Raw genomic sequence first — 14753 nt, 5'->3', positions numbered from 1 at the left:
AAAATGCAGCAAGATATTTAAAAAACAGTTTTGTTGATTAAAAAACACTATATCGGATTCATATCGGTATCGGCAGATATCCAAATTTATGATATCGGTATCGGTATCGGACATAAAAAAGTGGTATCGTGCCATCTCTACTATAAACACAACAACCAGCTGATCCGAGCAGAGTTGGGCAGAGCATAAATGAGTAATCCACGATTTGTTATGACAACAAAACAAGAATATTTTTAAACTGCAGTGTCACATTATCTTAGTAAGGACTCATAAATAACCTACACATAACAACTGTTAAGGAAATGTGTTTATGCTTTATGTGTGTGGAAGAAAAAACAAAAAGACAAAACACACACACAAAAAAGGGGGGTGGGGATAAAAAGTCTCTCCCTCCCTCTCCCTCTCTCCCTGCAAGACTTCCAGCTGTCTTCAAGATAACACTGATCAAAATAACAGTAAATAATTATAAACCAAGAGTGGATTATCTTGTATTAATTCAGACTAACTAAAACTTTGCAGAGATAAAACCAGTGTTTTGATTTATAAGTTCACGTCCAAGATATCAGTATGAGCTCCAAGCACAAGAGTCAGGAGTGTCTTAAATGGTGCACCTCCACTAGAGGGCAACATTTGCCTATGATAGTCAGTTCTAACTGGGCATGGTTAACACACAGTGCCCCACTTTTCTAGCAACATTGTTGAGACCTGTGCAGGCTACAGTGTGAATACAAAATACTTTAATACTAATACTGGTGGAGTTTTACCTTTGACGCTGGAGACCTGCTTTCCGCTTGTCTTGCTGAAGAGGTTGACCTCACTGGTGACCGACTCTTGCATCTTGACAAAATTAGGCAGGAACAAGATCACCTCCACTTCATGGTTGGCTAAGTGCCTACCACAGCTGATGCCTTGGGCTCCCTGAACATGGGGACCACACAGAAGGACTACGGTGGGTCTCTGGTGGACATTTTTTGGTGTGAGCCTATGAATATTTGAGAAAAGAAAGATTTCTCCATAAAAATCACAGGCAATGACAAGCCCTTGAATTACTTTGCGATCAAACTGGCAATGCAAGTCTAAACCCCATCTCAAGGATTTTGTGGGAAGTCAAACACTCATTAAATTTCTGTAGAAAAGAAAAACTGAACCCCACCAAAGGTTTGTTAATTTTGATTATGGGAATTATGACAATGGTACTTGACTAAAGCATGTGAGCTATACTAAGTATTTTATTTATAATTACATTTTTAAAATATCCCAACCTTGATAAATCTTAAATAAAGTCTTCTATATTTACAAGGTTTAATATTAAACTGAACAGAAGAATTGAGTGCCTGCTGGTTCTCACTGAAATAGTTGTGATTTTGCACTACAACACAAAATTAAACCTGATCTGAGTGCACTGTACTTCCAATTTAAATCTGACTATATTGTATTGCAGTGCAAAGTAGATGAAAGGACTGAGGCAATAAACCAGTTTTGTTATGAGCTACTGTGTTGTGTTTCTTTGATGTTAAATAAGCCTCTGCCACACTTAAAAGTACATGTAAATAATACCGAACAGGGTTTGCTTTGGTCTTTTAGGATGTTCCTGACACTATATTTAATCTTAATGTAGAATGTAGTGTCTTCCTAAAACAATAAGCCTTGTTTTTCAGACAAGGATGTTTAACACACTGTTGTACATTCTTTTTCTTATAATACAAACCACTAACAGTAGCTAGCCATGAGACTGGGAAGTCTAAGGTGCTACTGAAGCTAGGACTGGTACTCCTTACCTGTTCGGTCCACCTAACAATGTGAGAGCCATCTGACTGGAACAAACACCGACTGCTTCTAGCCTGCGCTCAAGAGAAAGACCCCAGCGCTCTGCAGCTGCTAGGAGTTGTTTATGAAGCTCATAGGGCACGGTGGGAACCACCAGACCTGTGTCTGCAAAAAGAAAACACGCGAGATAGAGACTGTGTTAATGTGTTTTCATTTCAGCACCAGTTTTAGTTACATTCTAGAAGCAAAACATTTAATAAAACTGAAGCCATTTAGCCATTAATCTCCATCAAAATGGCTTTAGAAACAAAAGTAGAAGCAAAGTCAAATCTAATAATAGGACTTTGGTGATAAGGACATATTAGTCTACAGATAAACACATTCCCAGGTTTTCCGGCGGACAGTAGTCGGGTTGCATTGAATCAGAAAGTAATTCAAATAACTGGATCGCAAAAAAAAAAAAAGAAAAAGAAAAAAAATAAATAACAGTAGGGCTGTTTGATATAACGATATATATCTGATGACGATATAAAGAAATCTATCGTTTCATTTTACGCTATCGTTTGTTTCGTGGTGTCGCAAAATAAACTGTTTACGGCAATATTTTTTCATCGTTTTGATGGTCACTGTAGTGGCTATATTCATTTCTTAAAGTTCTCTCTTTCTCTTATATTTAATATAACCACACTACGGACGGACAAGCGCCTGTTGTTATGCATTGTCCTTAGCAACAACGACGGTAAAACCATCGCGTGTCCGCTTGTTTATTTTCCACATAAACCTTTCACAATAAAGCTCAAGATCCTGTTGAGACTTTTCAAAATAAACTGAATCACGTGAAAGAGTATGCAGAGTGTTTACGGATGAGAAGCCAAAAAGAGCCGCCAGGTGCTAAAAAATAAGCCTTCGACGCAAACGTTAGAACAGGCTTTTCCCCGCAGCACCCTGTGTAATAAATACTCAAAGAAAACGGCGGCCGTTAAAACTTATGTCTAAAAATGTATAATTTCATATATCGTTAAAACACTCGACTTCAGGTACACGACGCCCAGCTGGAAACACGTCACGCAAGTCGAGCTGCCCGAGATTCACAGAATTTACAGAAATTGTTAAATTTTTGTGATTTATATCGTTATTGGGACGATACATGTCTTATATCGGGGATATGAGCTTTTGGTCATATCGCACAGCCCTAAATAACAGTAATAATAATTTTTGCTTGACATCATGCAAACTCAAGCATTTCATGAACATTTGCGACAACAAATAAACCTGCAATAGAAACGTATCTGGGAGCATGTGTGCGAATAAAAAGTGCGGCAATATGAAGCTCATGCAGCCCTCAGCTTCTAAACAAAAAGACTGATAGCTCAACAGCAGCAGTGAAGATGATGCTGCCATAGCTTAATGTGGAGTCAGTCCACACACACAGACACAGAGAAGAGCATTGGGGGAGCAGTTACCGAGGTGGTGAACTTAGGTGGAAACTAGGGATGGACCGATCTGATATTACGTATCGGTCCGATGCTGACCTAAATTACTGGATCGGATATCGGAGAGAAATAAAAAAATGTAATCAAATCCATTAAATATCAAAAAAGCACCTCACAAGACTTGCAACATGGCATAACTCCGCTCATAACCGAAGCACGTCGGAGCAGTATGCGTCACGTGATAGAGCAGCTGTGGCGTGTGAGACTTCTCTGCGGTCCGGTAAAGCATTTGGAGCCTTGCTACAAAACCGGCATTTCATTTCATTTCAAAGTTATCCCAGAGAGAAATAAAGCAAGCAAGTGTGTAAGTTCATCTCTGAATGTTAGTAAAGCATTCCCACGTTAAGCTTAACAACCGATATATGGAGCTTAATAGTTCTACTAAGTACTCTTTAAAATACCAGAATAGGGAGGATGGAGGATTTAAGTTTATTAGATTGATCAGTATTGCTGAACTATGAAATATTTTGGGTGCAGTGTATTTTTTGCATGAAGGTATAACAGAATAGCTTTAGTGTTTTTTTTGTTGTTGTTGTTTTTTTTTTTAAACTTGAGTATGAACTTATACAAAATGCAGCAAGATATTAAAAAAAACTGTTTTATTGATTTAAAAAAATACACTATATCGGATTTATCGGAGTCCGTATCGGCAGATATTCAAATTTATGATATCGTATCAGACATAAAAAAAAGTGGTATCGTGCCATCTCTAGTGGAAACAAATCATTTTTCTAGCATGTTTTGTTTCCACTTGTTACTGTAATCACCAATAAAAATTTTACTAGGAAAAAGTGTGGTTCATCAAATGACGTGCTTAACAAGCTCTGACATGATCAAAAGTGAACTTGTAGCTGCTTCTGTCCACGATCGTTTGCTTTACACAGCAAAAGCAGCAGACGTTAAAATATGACGAACTGTTATGAACTTCGTCTGACACCATGTTTAAAATAGGCAGATTGCAGAAGGCTGAGGATAGCCATCCCACGTTCTATCGTTGTGATACCTGCAACAAGGAGAGGTGAGTCTAAAGGCGAGCATGGGGTATAGTAAAACATGTTTATTTTGAAGGTTTAGGTAAAATCATTTTTCAGATTTAGTCAATTTTAAAAAAATAATATATAAATAAAACTGTATTATACATTTAAAAATATACACAAGGAAGCTTTCTTGCAGGGCAGCACAAGAAAGACATACATGCTTTTAACATGTATGTCTTTTGACATTACTTTACGTGAGATTTTTTTTATTTTTGGATTTCATTTTAATATGCTATGCATTTTTGAGAAATCTATGCGGTTAAACTATTAAAACATGAATTTTTAAAATAGAAATTATGAGACTTTTATTTTGAAAGTCCTGTGTTTTTTGTTTTTAATATTTATTATTGCTCATTAGTAAGACTCTTAATTAATAAGAGACTAATGACTCTTCTTGTCATTGTTTGTTCTAGTATAAAGTGATCACAGTTTTTTGTCCTTGTCACATGATCTGTAAATAGTATCTCTGTATGTTTTTACTAGCTTGTGTTTAACACCAACCTGCCAAAGGGTCTGGAGATGGAAATTAGCCCAAGGCTATAATCTGGCATATTTACATTTGTTAAAATGTTCATTAATATGTATTGCCCCTCTTGCTTTTTTTTTTTGCCTGTCCCGTTTGGCTCTTTTGCCATCAGAATTGTTGTCTAAAGGCAAAGAAAGATGCCCAACGGATTTACTTTACCAAATTGACCATCCCAGCCTTGCCATAATGGTCCATTTGATTCACCTTTTATTGTTTATTTTATTTTCACTTACTGAATACGGGACAGACTTGACTGGGGGAAAGAAGGGGAGAAAGAAAGAGGGAAAGAGAAACAGCTGAGAAGAGGGACGGGGGAGAAGGGCAAAAGACAAAAACCAACAGAATGGGCAGAAAAAAAAAAAAAAAAAAAATGCATATATCAATCACCTGGGTCACCTGCTGAGAAAGAAAAAAGAAAACAAGCAGAAGAGAACAAGAGTAATAGAATAAACAACATCACAATGATATATGGGAATATGACAGTAAATACTAAATATTAAACATTATTGTGCAGCACATAAGATCAACAGAACACAGTGTGCTTTGAGGTAGGAGCCAAAAAGGGTGTAGTTTGTGGGTGTGATCATCCGTGTGTACACCTGTGAGCATGGACGCGTTTGTTTTTTTAAAAGGTTCCTTCATGTAATGATCTGCTAGAGGGTGTGGGGGGGCCACAGCCCCGTCCTCCAGGGCATGAAGCAGGTATGGAGGAGATCAAAACTCCAGACATCCAGAGGCCCCCAGAACACAAGAGACCAAGGAAGACCAACAGAGGGGCAGCTGCGCCACTGTCCCAGTAAGAGCTGAGGAGAGTCCCAGATGAGGGCTCACTCAGCAGCCGCGGAGCAGAAGCCAGGGGGGGTTGCAGTGACGCGCCCGTGAGCTCCGCCGGCAGCCAGCTGTGCCTGAGTGACCGAGCCCCAGGCCGAGAGGCCAGGGCACCCCACCTCCGAAGTGGCCCGAGCGAGCCCCAGGCTCCAGGCCCCGATAAGCGGCCGCCAAGGAGTGAGCCGGTGTGTACCTGGACGCCCATCCCCGGACACAAAGAACCACCAACGCACCGATGTCTGAGGGAGTCCGCCACTGGCAGGGGAAGTGGTGGTAGGGGGAGATAGGCCTCCATACCTTGGAGGGCCTAAGATGTCCCCAGAGAGGTGGCGCCTGACACCCAACCTGACCTGACACAGAAATACAGGCACACACAGATACAAACATCCATTCCCACCCTCATGCTCTCATATACGCTTACTCCACACTCAACCAACGTGGAGACAGACATAAAGAGACGCTGTACACACGATCACACTCCCCAAGCGTACTCTAAGCCCCGGGTCTAGGTACCCTTGCCCCTGGAGGGGGGGAACTGCACCCAGACCCAGGTGGTGTTACCCTTTTCCCTGCGGTGGGGGGAGGCAGACCGCCCCGACTCCGCAGCAGCAGGGAGGCCCCACACTCCAGACCGCAGTCGGACGGCCAACTCCTCCTCCTAGCCCCCCCGCTCCAGCAGGTCGCAGAGAATGGGGGTGAGAGAAGACTCCAAACCTTCCTCCACCCGCTCATTGTAGTGTTGATGCATGTGTGTTCTAAGGTGCATTTAAAACCCAGGAGGGCATGGAGCTACCTGCCAGAGAGCAGCAGGTAAGCGCATGGTCCCTCCTTGCCCCTCTTTCTAAATAAAATAAATAAATACATAAAGACAAAATAATTTCTTACCTAATTGCATGATTAATCGGTTGAATAATCAATGACATACTGGATTAGGGCTAGGGCTGCAGCTAACTGTGAGTAAACTATTGGGGAAAAGCTGCTCTTCCTCTATCTGACCTGATCTTGCTCCCATCACAAGATTCTCCATTTCCCTTCCTGTTTGTCACTGCTGTCTGAGGAAACAAAGGAAAGATTGGCAGCCTTTAGAAAAGATGGCAAACATGAGGCAGTCAGAGTGATAACGCCTGTTCCCCACAGGGCCTGAACTCACACGCACCATCACATGGTTTCTGACCAATTCCCAGCTCTTAGCTGCGGGACAGGACTGCACTGCACTGGACCCCCCACACTGGCTGCTTCTCAGTCAAAACATGCAGCGGGTTCGCGTGACAAAAAAAAGGGGGGCAAACATCACACAAATATGAACACCTGCACCTGTATCCCAACATCTTGTGGTGAGAAACTGGGGAGGGCTAAAGTAAGATGGATAGTGAGTCCATTCATCTTCTTAAAAACACACCATTACCCATGACCAGATGAACCATCAGACAAAGTATTTAACCCAAAAACATAATACATGCACTATACACTTTTAGGTAAGATTTGCCACCTTTTGACTTCAGGAACCTTTAAGAACTGTGTGAAGCACTCTCCAAATCGTTTTGGAGGCTTCAGCTACTGGACTGGTCTGTCTAACCTAATGACTCTTACTTTGGACTTCTTAAAAAATTCTGTTTTTAATTAGCTAACTATAGGAGCCAAAAACAATCATTTTAAGAGCACCGTTAAGAAAAAAGTAAATCATTGTTACAAACTCTTAATACGCATTTAATTAATTACTACAAAAGTAGCTTTTGGTTCACAAGTCAGCTTTTCATAAGAAGTCCTATTTCAAGAAAAAGTCTTAAATTCCTTTGGTTTTTTTAAATTGCATCCTTCATACTATGTAACCAAACACAATTGTTCTTGTGTATTTCCTTGAATTACTGTAATGTATATCTGCAGTTTGTTTTTCTTTTTTTAAAAATCACTGTACAAACTAAATTGTGTGGAAAGCTTTATAGAGGGTGTGCTAATCCCTAGCTATCCATTGCCTGTGGCACATTATAAGGGTAATAAGAGTCAAGCTGGGGGAACTGTGCGGCTCAGGGTCCCTTTGATAAATAAAGCTACTGGGAGGCAGTTAAGTCCTTAATGGCCTCTTACACATCTCCAGCCTGGCAGCTGAGAAGTTGGTGGCCTCACTGGTGTGCACAGAACTTACACTGACACAAAGAGATGCAAGCGCGTGCACACACACACAAACACAGACCCCACATCACACTCATATACACCCACGACTTTGCACCCAGACATGCAACACTCTCAATGACACACACATTCTACACACACACACACACACACACCCTCATACACAAGATAATTGCATATAAACACAGAGTCTCATGCCGTGCCTGACCGAAATTCTTGCTTATCTTTAGGTCGGCCCTGTTCCCCTCCCACTATTCTTTATTGATACCACACAAAGACTGCTAATATGTTTCAGTGGGCAACAAAAATCTAGAGCATGCCAATCCTCCTGTGAGCGATAAGCACAGGAAAGTCAACTGGTTCTTGTCATGCAAGTGCTGCCTTGAGTGCCAAGCTCAGAGGAAGTGGGTGTTGCATTAGTATGCACTAATTGCTTTTAAACCAACCCATCAGGTGCGCTTCGTAACTCTGCTGCTTAAGTTTCTGCAACCAAAACGCCCCACCTTTCTCTCGCTCTCACATATGCATACAATTCACACACACTCTCAGTGCAGTATTAAAAACAGACTAGCTAAACTGGGTAGCTGGGAGTATACAGCAGCGCTAAAATAAACTGAGCTGGAAGTTATCCTTCAAGCGTGACAAGGAAACTGGCAAGACTGAAAGCAATACGCGCTGGTTGGATACGAGCCATGTGTGACTAAGGCTTGCACTGGGGTAGGGAGGGAAAGCAGCCCATTTCATTCACTTCTGTTCCACTTTAAGAGTTGCAGAGGTAGCAAGAAGAAAATAAAACTAACATTAAAATTTGAAATATTACCTTTTAGTAATTTAGTGGTTCAAACAGCTTAATATTGGAGCGCCACAGAGGTTTTTGAGTCTCAGTCTTCCTTATTGTTTTTACCTTTTCTAGGCACTATTAGTGCACATAATAACAAGGTTAATATATGTGCAAGTAACTCCTATGAGCTTAAGCTCATGCTATACATTGCTCTAAACAACCAGGTCAGAGTTGTTAAAAATGGGTTGTAACGATTCAAAATATGCTTCCATCTATGCCAACAAAGTGATGCAGCACGAATAGTTAAAGTAAAAGAAGCTCATATTTAAATGATTGCAAAATGTTTTCTAATTTGGCTTGCCTGACCTGAAGTTTCACTACAGTAGGGAAGAGAACAGCACAACTAAACTACAGAGGCTGCAACCTTCACAACAATGACTTATAGAAACAGAATCTTAAATCCCCATGTCCGCTTGTTATGTCAACCTAACCAACAGCTGGGCACTTTGTTTTACTTTCTGTGTTCTTGCACTGTGGTTTTATCTGTTTACTGGCAAAGTTTCCAGGTCAAGAGCACTGCGGTTTTTTCCTGCTTCAGAGGTGCTGTTTATGTAAGGCTGTACGGCGGCATACTAATTACAGTGTGCAGAGGACGGGGATTATGATGACAGCCCTGGGAAGCAAATCTGTCTGCACGGTAAGAAAGGAGGCTCTGCTTGGAAGCTATCTGCAGAATGGTTGGCAGCTGCTTATACTGAGCTCTCCTGAGTCACCACATAAAACTGTCGATCTGGGATAAAAACACCAATGTCACACACACCCGTCACCCTTGTACTAATATCTAGTCTTGCTCATCTTCAGAAATTTACATAGAACCATGCATGCTGAGGAAACAATTTAAATTTGAATCATTTGGTGTCAACATTATGTGACAATGCAGGGTTCAACACCTGACATTATCCAACGGTCAGCAAAATATGAAAATTACATTTGAGCACAGAGACAACTAAGAAGCATACTTTGACCAAGAAAAAAGTATGTTTAAAAAAAAAAAAAAAAAAAAAGGCCTGTATTTGTATAGCGCTTTACTAGTCCCTAAGGACCCCAAAGTGCTTTACACATCCAGTCATCCACCAGTGATGGCAAGCTACATTGTAGCCACAGCCACCCTGGGGCGCACTGACAGAGGCGGGGCTGCCGGACACTGGCACCACCGGGCCCTCTGACCACCACCAGTAGGCAACGGGTGAAGTGTCTTGCCCAAGGACACAACAACCGAGAGTGTCCAAGCCGAGGCTCAAACCGGCAACCTTCCGATTACAAGGCGAACTCCCAACTCTTGAGCCACGATCGCAACAGTAACCAGGTATAGATACGCACTGCCAACTAGCCTGCAACAGGGTGAACTCTGATCAAGAAATTGGGTCAATTGTGAGCACCACTTAATGGTGCATGTTGTCTCCTTCACTGTGTTAAATAATAAAATAATAAAAGAGACACTATTAAAAGCTCTTTTAATATCAATTGTAAAATAGACTATGTCACCATTTGACAAAAGCCATAACCCTTTCGCCAACTGTGCTTGTCAAAACAGTGCTGTTATATAACCAGAGTGTACACCTAGCCAAAGTTGAAACAGTGGGAGAAAAAACTACTCTGTCCAAAACAAACGAAAGTAAAGACACACTTAAAAATGTCCTGTATATTTAACGTTCACCATCTTACATAAACTTAAATAAGGATACTTCCCACGACGCACAAAGTATTAATGAAGGTGAGTCAAACTGTGTGGTAGCAAGATTAATTTTTTCTTTTATCAAATATAGAAAACCAGTCAGAAAAGGCCTTGCATTTACATACTTCATTCTTATCCACTATTTATTTCTGTGAGGTGTGATCACAGAAAGAGATAAAATAAACAATAAAAAAATTAAATTTGCCTGTTACTCATTCAACATGACATCCGAGTGAAGCTGATATTTTTCAGATGTTACCTCAAAGTCCTTTTATGACCAATTAGAGAGCAAAATCACAACTCTTTAAAAGTGACCTGAATTTTGCGTGGAATATTGCTAGTTATTATAGCTGGGTATCCAGCTAAAAAGAAACTGATTTCTACAGTTTTCAGGTGTAGTCCACAGTTACATAATTGTGTAAAGAAAGGATCTTTTTTGTTTTTTTCTTTTTTTAATATTCACAGCGTAGTCTAGCATGGATCACTCAGAGTTTGACTACTGTTTGAATGTCCTGAAGGGTCTGGCCAAATGATCTGAACTATGATGTCTTGCAGGGCAGAGTACAACTGACTCACCGTTGGCTCCACTTGCAGCTTTGGCTTCTCTGCAACTTTGTCTACTTTTAATTAAAATGAAGTTAAATATTTTGAAACACTGGACCACAAATGGTCATACACAAATGTGTCCTTGCCACAAAAAAATTTGTGTGTGCATCTTCTTCTTACCCGTACAGTATTCCTTGCCCCCATGCTGGGGCACAGTTATCTGTCTGTATGTGACCGGTTTCACCTCCAGAATATTCTCATCATGGCGATAGGACTGGGTCTTCTGCTCAGCCTGTGTATTGTGATGTTGTAACTTGTTGCTGTTGCTACTGGCCCCATCAATCTGGGAAAAAACAGCAGCCTTGTCGAACAGAGCCAGGTTTCCCTCAAAATCAAAGTCAGTGTCCAGATTCTCATCAGTCCCATCACCAAAGCATTCATCATTCTTTGATCTCTGCCCTCCAGCCCCTCCATTCCTCACATTGCTTCTCCTGGGTGTGGACTGTGTCGTCCCTCTGCTGTTTGATGAACCTGGAGACAATGGAAAACACAAACTGAGGATTGCTCACATAAAACAGGATTTGGTGTTGGACAATGCTGGCAAAGATTTAATCAGAACATTATCAAGGGTAGGTGCACAAATGGGACCTTACGATCCCTGAGGAAAAGAGTATATGTGCCATTGCAAACGATTCAAAACTTGTTATGGATTTAATTACCCAAGCATGCAAACATTTGAAAAAAGAAAGATTACACTCAATCATCAGAGGTGGTCTGTATAAAGTTAATAGTATATCATGTTAGCATTTTGAGCAGATCCTTTACTCTTACTCAAGGAGGAAAAACAATAGTTACACCACTACATTTAAATAAATTAAATAAAGTAGCAATGCTTGTCTTTTTCCATACATTTATATACTAGCCATTAAGATGTTCATAGTTTGCTGATGCTAGGCCTGCTAGCATAGTAATATTCCACTACAGCCACACGCCCTCATTACTCTGTTCATAGCTGAATAATGGTTAAGGCGAAAACAGGAGGATCAGATGATACAAAGCAAAGTGTGCCGACTGCTTACGTTCTGTCTTATTGTAAAGAGCCAAAAAATATAATACAGTCTGTTACCGAGTTTGTAAAAATAAAACTTATTCTAGACTTTTACTTGGAGTAGAGCAGGGGTTCACATTGATGTGAACCTGGGGCACTTGTACTGGAAGGTCATTACCTTACAAAGTGCTCTGAGATTACTTATGTTTTCAACTGGTAACAATAAAAAACTGAACTGAAAATGTTGACCGTCTCTACTATATTTGGCAGTAATGTGGTCCTGGCATGTGTCACATGTTAGATCCAGTTGTGAATTTTCAAGACAAGCTGACAAAAGGAGTGTGTTCATTTAGGTTCATTTTTGTAAGCTAAGCCTGAGCATGTGTCAAATGATGCCAGTCTTTTACACACATAAAATGACACAGCAATGTGTTTTGTTTTGTTTTTTTTATTTTTTTTTAATAAATTAAAAGACAAACAAAAAAACAAAAAAAAACAAACAAACACCTAGTGTACCTCAAATTGAACAAAATATTACAATAAAAATCTGGGAATTATAGTGTAATTAATCTCTACTATGGTGTCATTTAGAATCTAAAGAACAAATTAATCATATAGAACTTCCCGTCTGAATCCCCAGGATTAAACCCCATCAGCTGCAGGTTCGGAGCGGGGAGCCAAAGGCTCTGCTCTAAGCTGGCACACGCCTTTTTTTCCTTGAAACACAGATTATTTTAAATATATATATTTAATCTGTCAGACCCCACTTATATCCTAATCATCTCTAAATGAAGCTAGGAGCTGTCATACTATATTGAAAGCCATTGTGTTATAAACCGTGTAATCCATACACAAGTTCCTGCACTCGGCAGTTTCAAATTCGGACTGGGAGGTTGCAGCCCTTTTATCTTGGATAGCTGTTACTGCAGACTCTTATCGTCTCACGGATAGTTACGATAGCTCAATGAGAACAAAACACTGCTAACACTTAAAAGGTCCAATGGCTGAATGAGCGGTGCTTGATAAAGTTTATGTACATGTAAGCACCAAAAAAGAAAAAAACAAAAACAAAACAATATGAACCAAGGGGGGAAAAAAAAAAAAAAAAAAAAAAAAAAAAAAAGCAAACTGGAAAAACCTGGCCTTCAACCCCAACCATCTAGAGCTCTCTCACGCTAACAAGGAGACACACTCACACGCTACTGTCAGTGTGACAGCTAAGGTACTCTGGCTTCTCTCACGCTATATGCTGGAAAGCATATTGTCATCGTACACTTTGCTTGACACAAATTTGCCAGCAAAACTAATTTGACACCGCTGTAGCTCTATTCATTGGTGCCCAAACATGCAATTACTTTTTACATCACAATTTATTTATTTTTTAAAGAAACTCATATATAAATAAAAGCTAGCGTCTTATTAGAGCAAGCCAACAATGTCATTATTTACAAGGAAGTGTTTTGTCATGCTATGAATCAAAAATCTGAATGAACTTGGCAAAGCTCCAAGTTAAACAGGCTAATGAATAACAAGTAGACAGACAGTGAACCTTACTGATTTGAGTTTAGACAAACTTCCCACAACAGCTACAACTACAGAGGCCTGGAATGTTCTTAACTGAAATGTGAGTTTAGGTAAGAACACAGTGTTCAAACTGTGAAAGCGTTTCATAAAACAATATATTTTATTATTTTTAGAGATCTTTGTGGTTTTCATTAAATTGGTCCTTGCACTACTCAATATCTGGTTTCATCAGTTATCATCAGTGATTAGAAGAAAAACAAAAAGAAAACCCCAAACAATCCCTACGACGTAAATGTGACTAAAATAAATAAATAAAACAAAAAAAATAAAAAACAAAACAACCACATTAAACAAACACCAGTAAATACATTTGAAAATGCAAAGCTTAGAAGTGCCATGAAAACTTGTTGGTGAGGAGCAAAATCAAAATCAATCAAAAATGGAAGAGCTGCTGATGATTGTGGTGAAGCACATGCACACTGATAATCAAAAGGCAAAGTCAAATAAAATGACCTACTTACATACTTACAATAGACTCTCGAAGTCTATTATAACGGCAGCATTTTCCGATTAAAGGAAGTGTGTGAGGTTACTTAAAGAACGAGGATGTTCGTGATGGCATGGAAAACACAATAGGAAGGCAACAATGGTGGTACGCAGGGCAGTACAAGTGTTTGATTAGATTTGCAACTAAAAATAAATGGTTGCAGATTTTAATATGCATTAAGGAGCACGTAGGCATTTGAGTCTCACACAGTGGGCAGCAAGGAGGCAGTAAAAACATTTCGTATTTGGCTTTTGGATGGTTTTGGATTTATTTATTTATTATTTATTTTTTTAACTATGATTTCACTCCATATAAGCAGCTCCTCCAAAAGACAAGTTGAATGAGATCTGTTTGGGGTTAATGAAATCAACTGTTCTTCTATACCCCTATGTATCCTCCTCTATATTCCCTTTGTGCTCTCCAAGAGAGATCATTAACAGATATTAAAAATAAAAAAAATTCCTAGAATCTGTGATCTTATGTGCGCAACAGCCCACCCAGCCTTCCCGTCTTTGTGACTGGGGGCTTTTTGGGAGCATGGCATTGCGTGTGAAAGGACCAGCCCAGCCCAAGCCACTCAGCACGTTGGCCCTGTGCAATTTGGGCATTAGCTCCCTGGCCTCCAGCCTGAAAGCAAGAGATTAAAATAAAAACTCAAAGGTAAACATTGCTTCCACAATTGATATCGCTTTGGCTTTCCAAGCACACTGGGACAACATGGCTTCCTGTCGGGGAGGGGGTGTCGGTTTCCTGTGCTGGCCAGAAGCAAGTCAGGGAAATGAGATGGGGGG

The 14753-nt window shown here is 40.1% G+C and overlaps 1 protein-coding gene across 3 annotated transcripts in view; it reads right to left on the bottom strand.

Annotated features, from left to right (window-relative positions):
* LOC102193628 (enhancer of mRNA-decapping protein 3) overlaps positions 1-14753 on the bottom strand; it is a 27105-nt gene that overhangs the window by 3637 nt on the left and 8715 nt on the right. For 2 of the 3 annotated variants that reach the window (XM_005727590.1, XM_005727591.1), the window contains exons 4-6: positions 11024-11374; positions 1779-1932; positions 765-982 (exon numbers count right to left, since the gene is read on the bottom strand). In XM_005727590.1, the coding sequence (XP_005727647.1) occupies positions 765-982; positions 1779-1932; positions 11024-11374 (723 nt within the window). The remainder of the gene's footprint in view (positions 1-764; positions 983-1778; positions 1933-11023; positions 11375-14753) is intronic. The other variant, XM_005727592.1, reaches the window with a different exon arrangement.

The sequence above is a fragment of the Pundamilia nyererei genome, unplaced genomic scaffold (genome assembly GCF_000239375.1).
Source record: "Pundamilia nyererei isolate P.nyererei 1_Seehausen unplaced genomic scaffold, PunNye1.0 scaffold00025, whole genome shotgun sequence".
Lineage (NCBI taxonomy): Eukaryota > Metazoa > Chordata > Actinopteri > Cichliformes > Cichlidae > Pundamilia > Pundamilia nyererei.
Note: the sequence above shows the minus strand (reverse complement) of the source record. Positions and strands in the feature narration are given on the sequence as shown.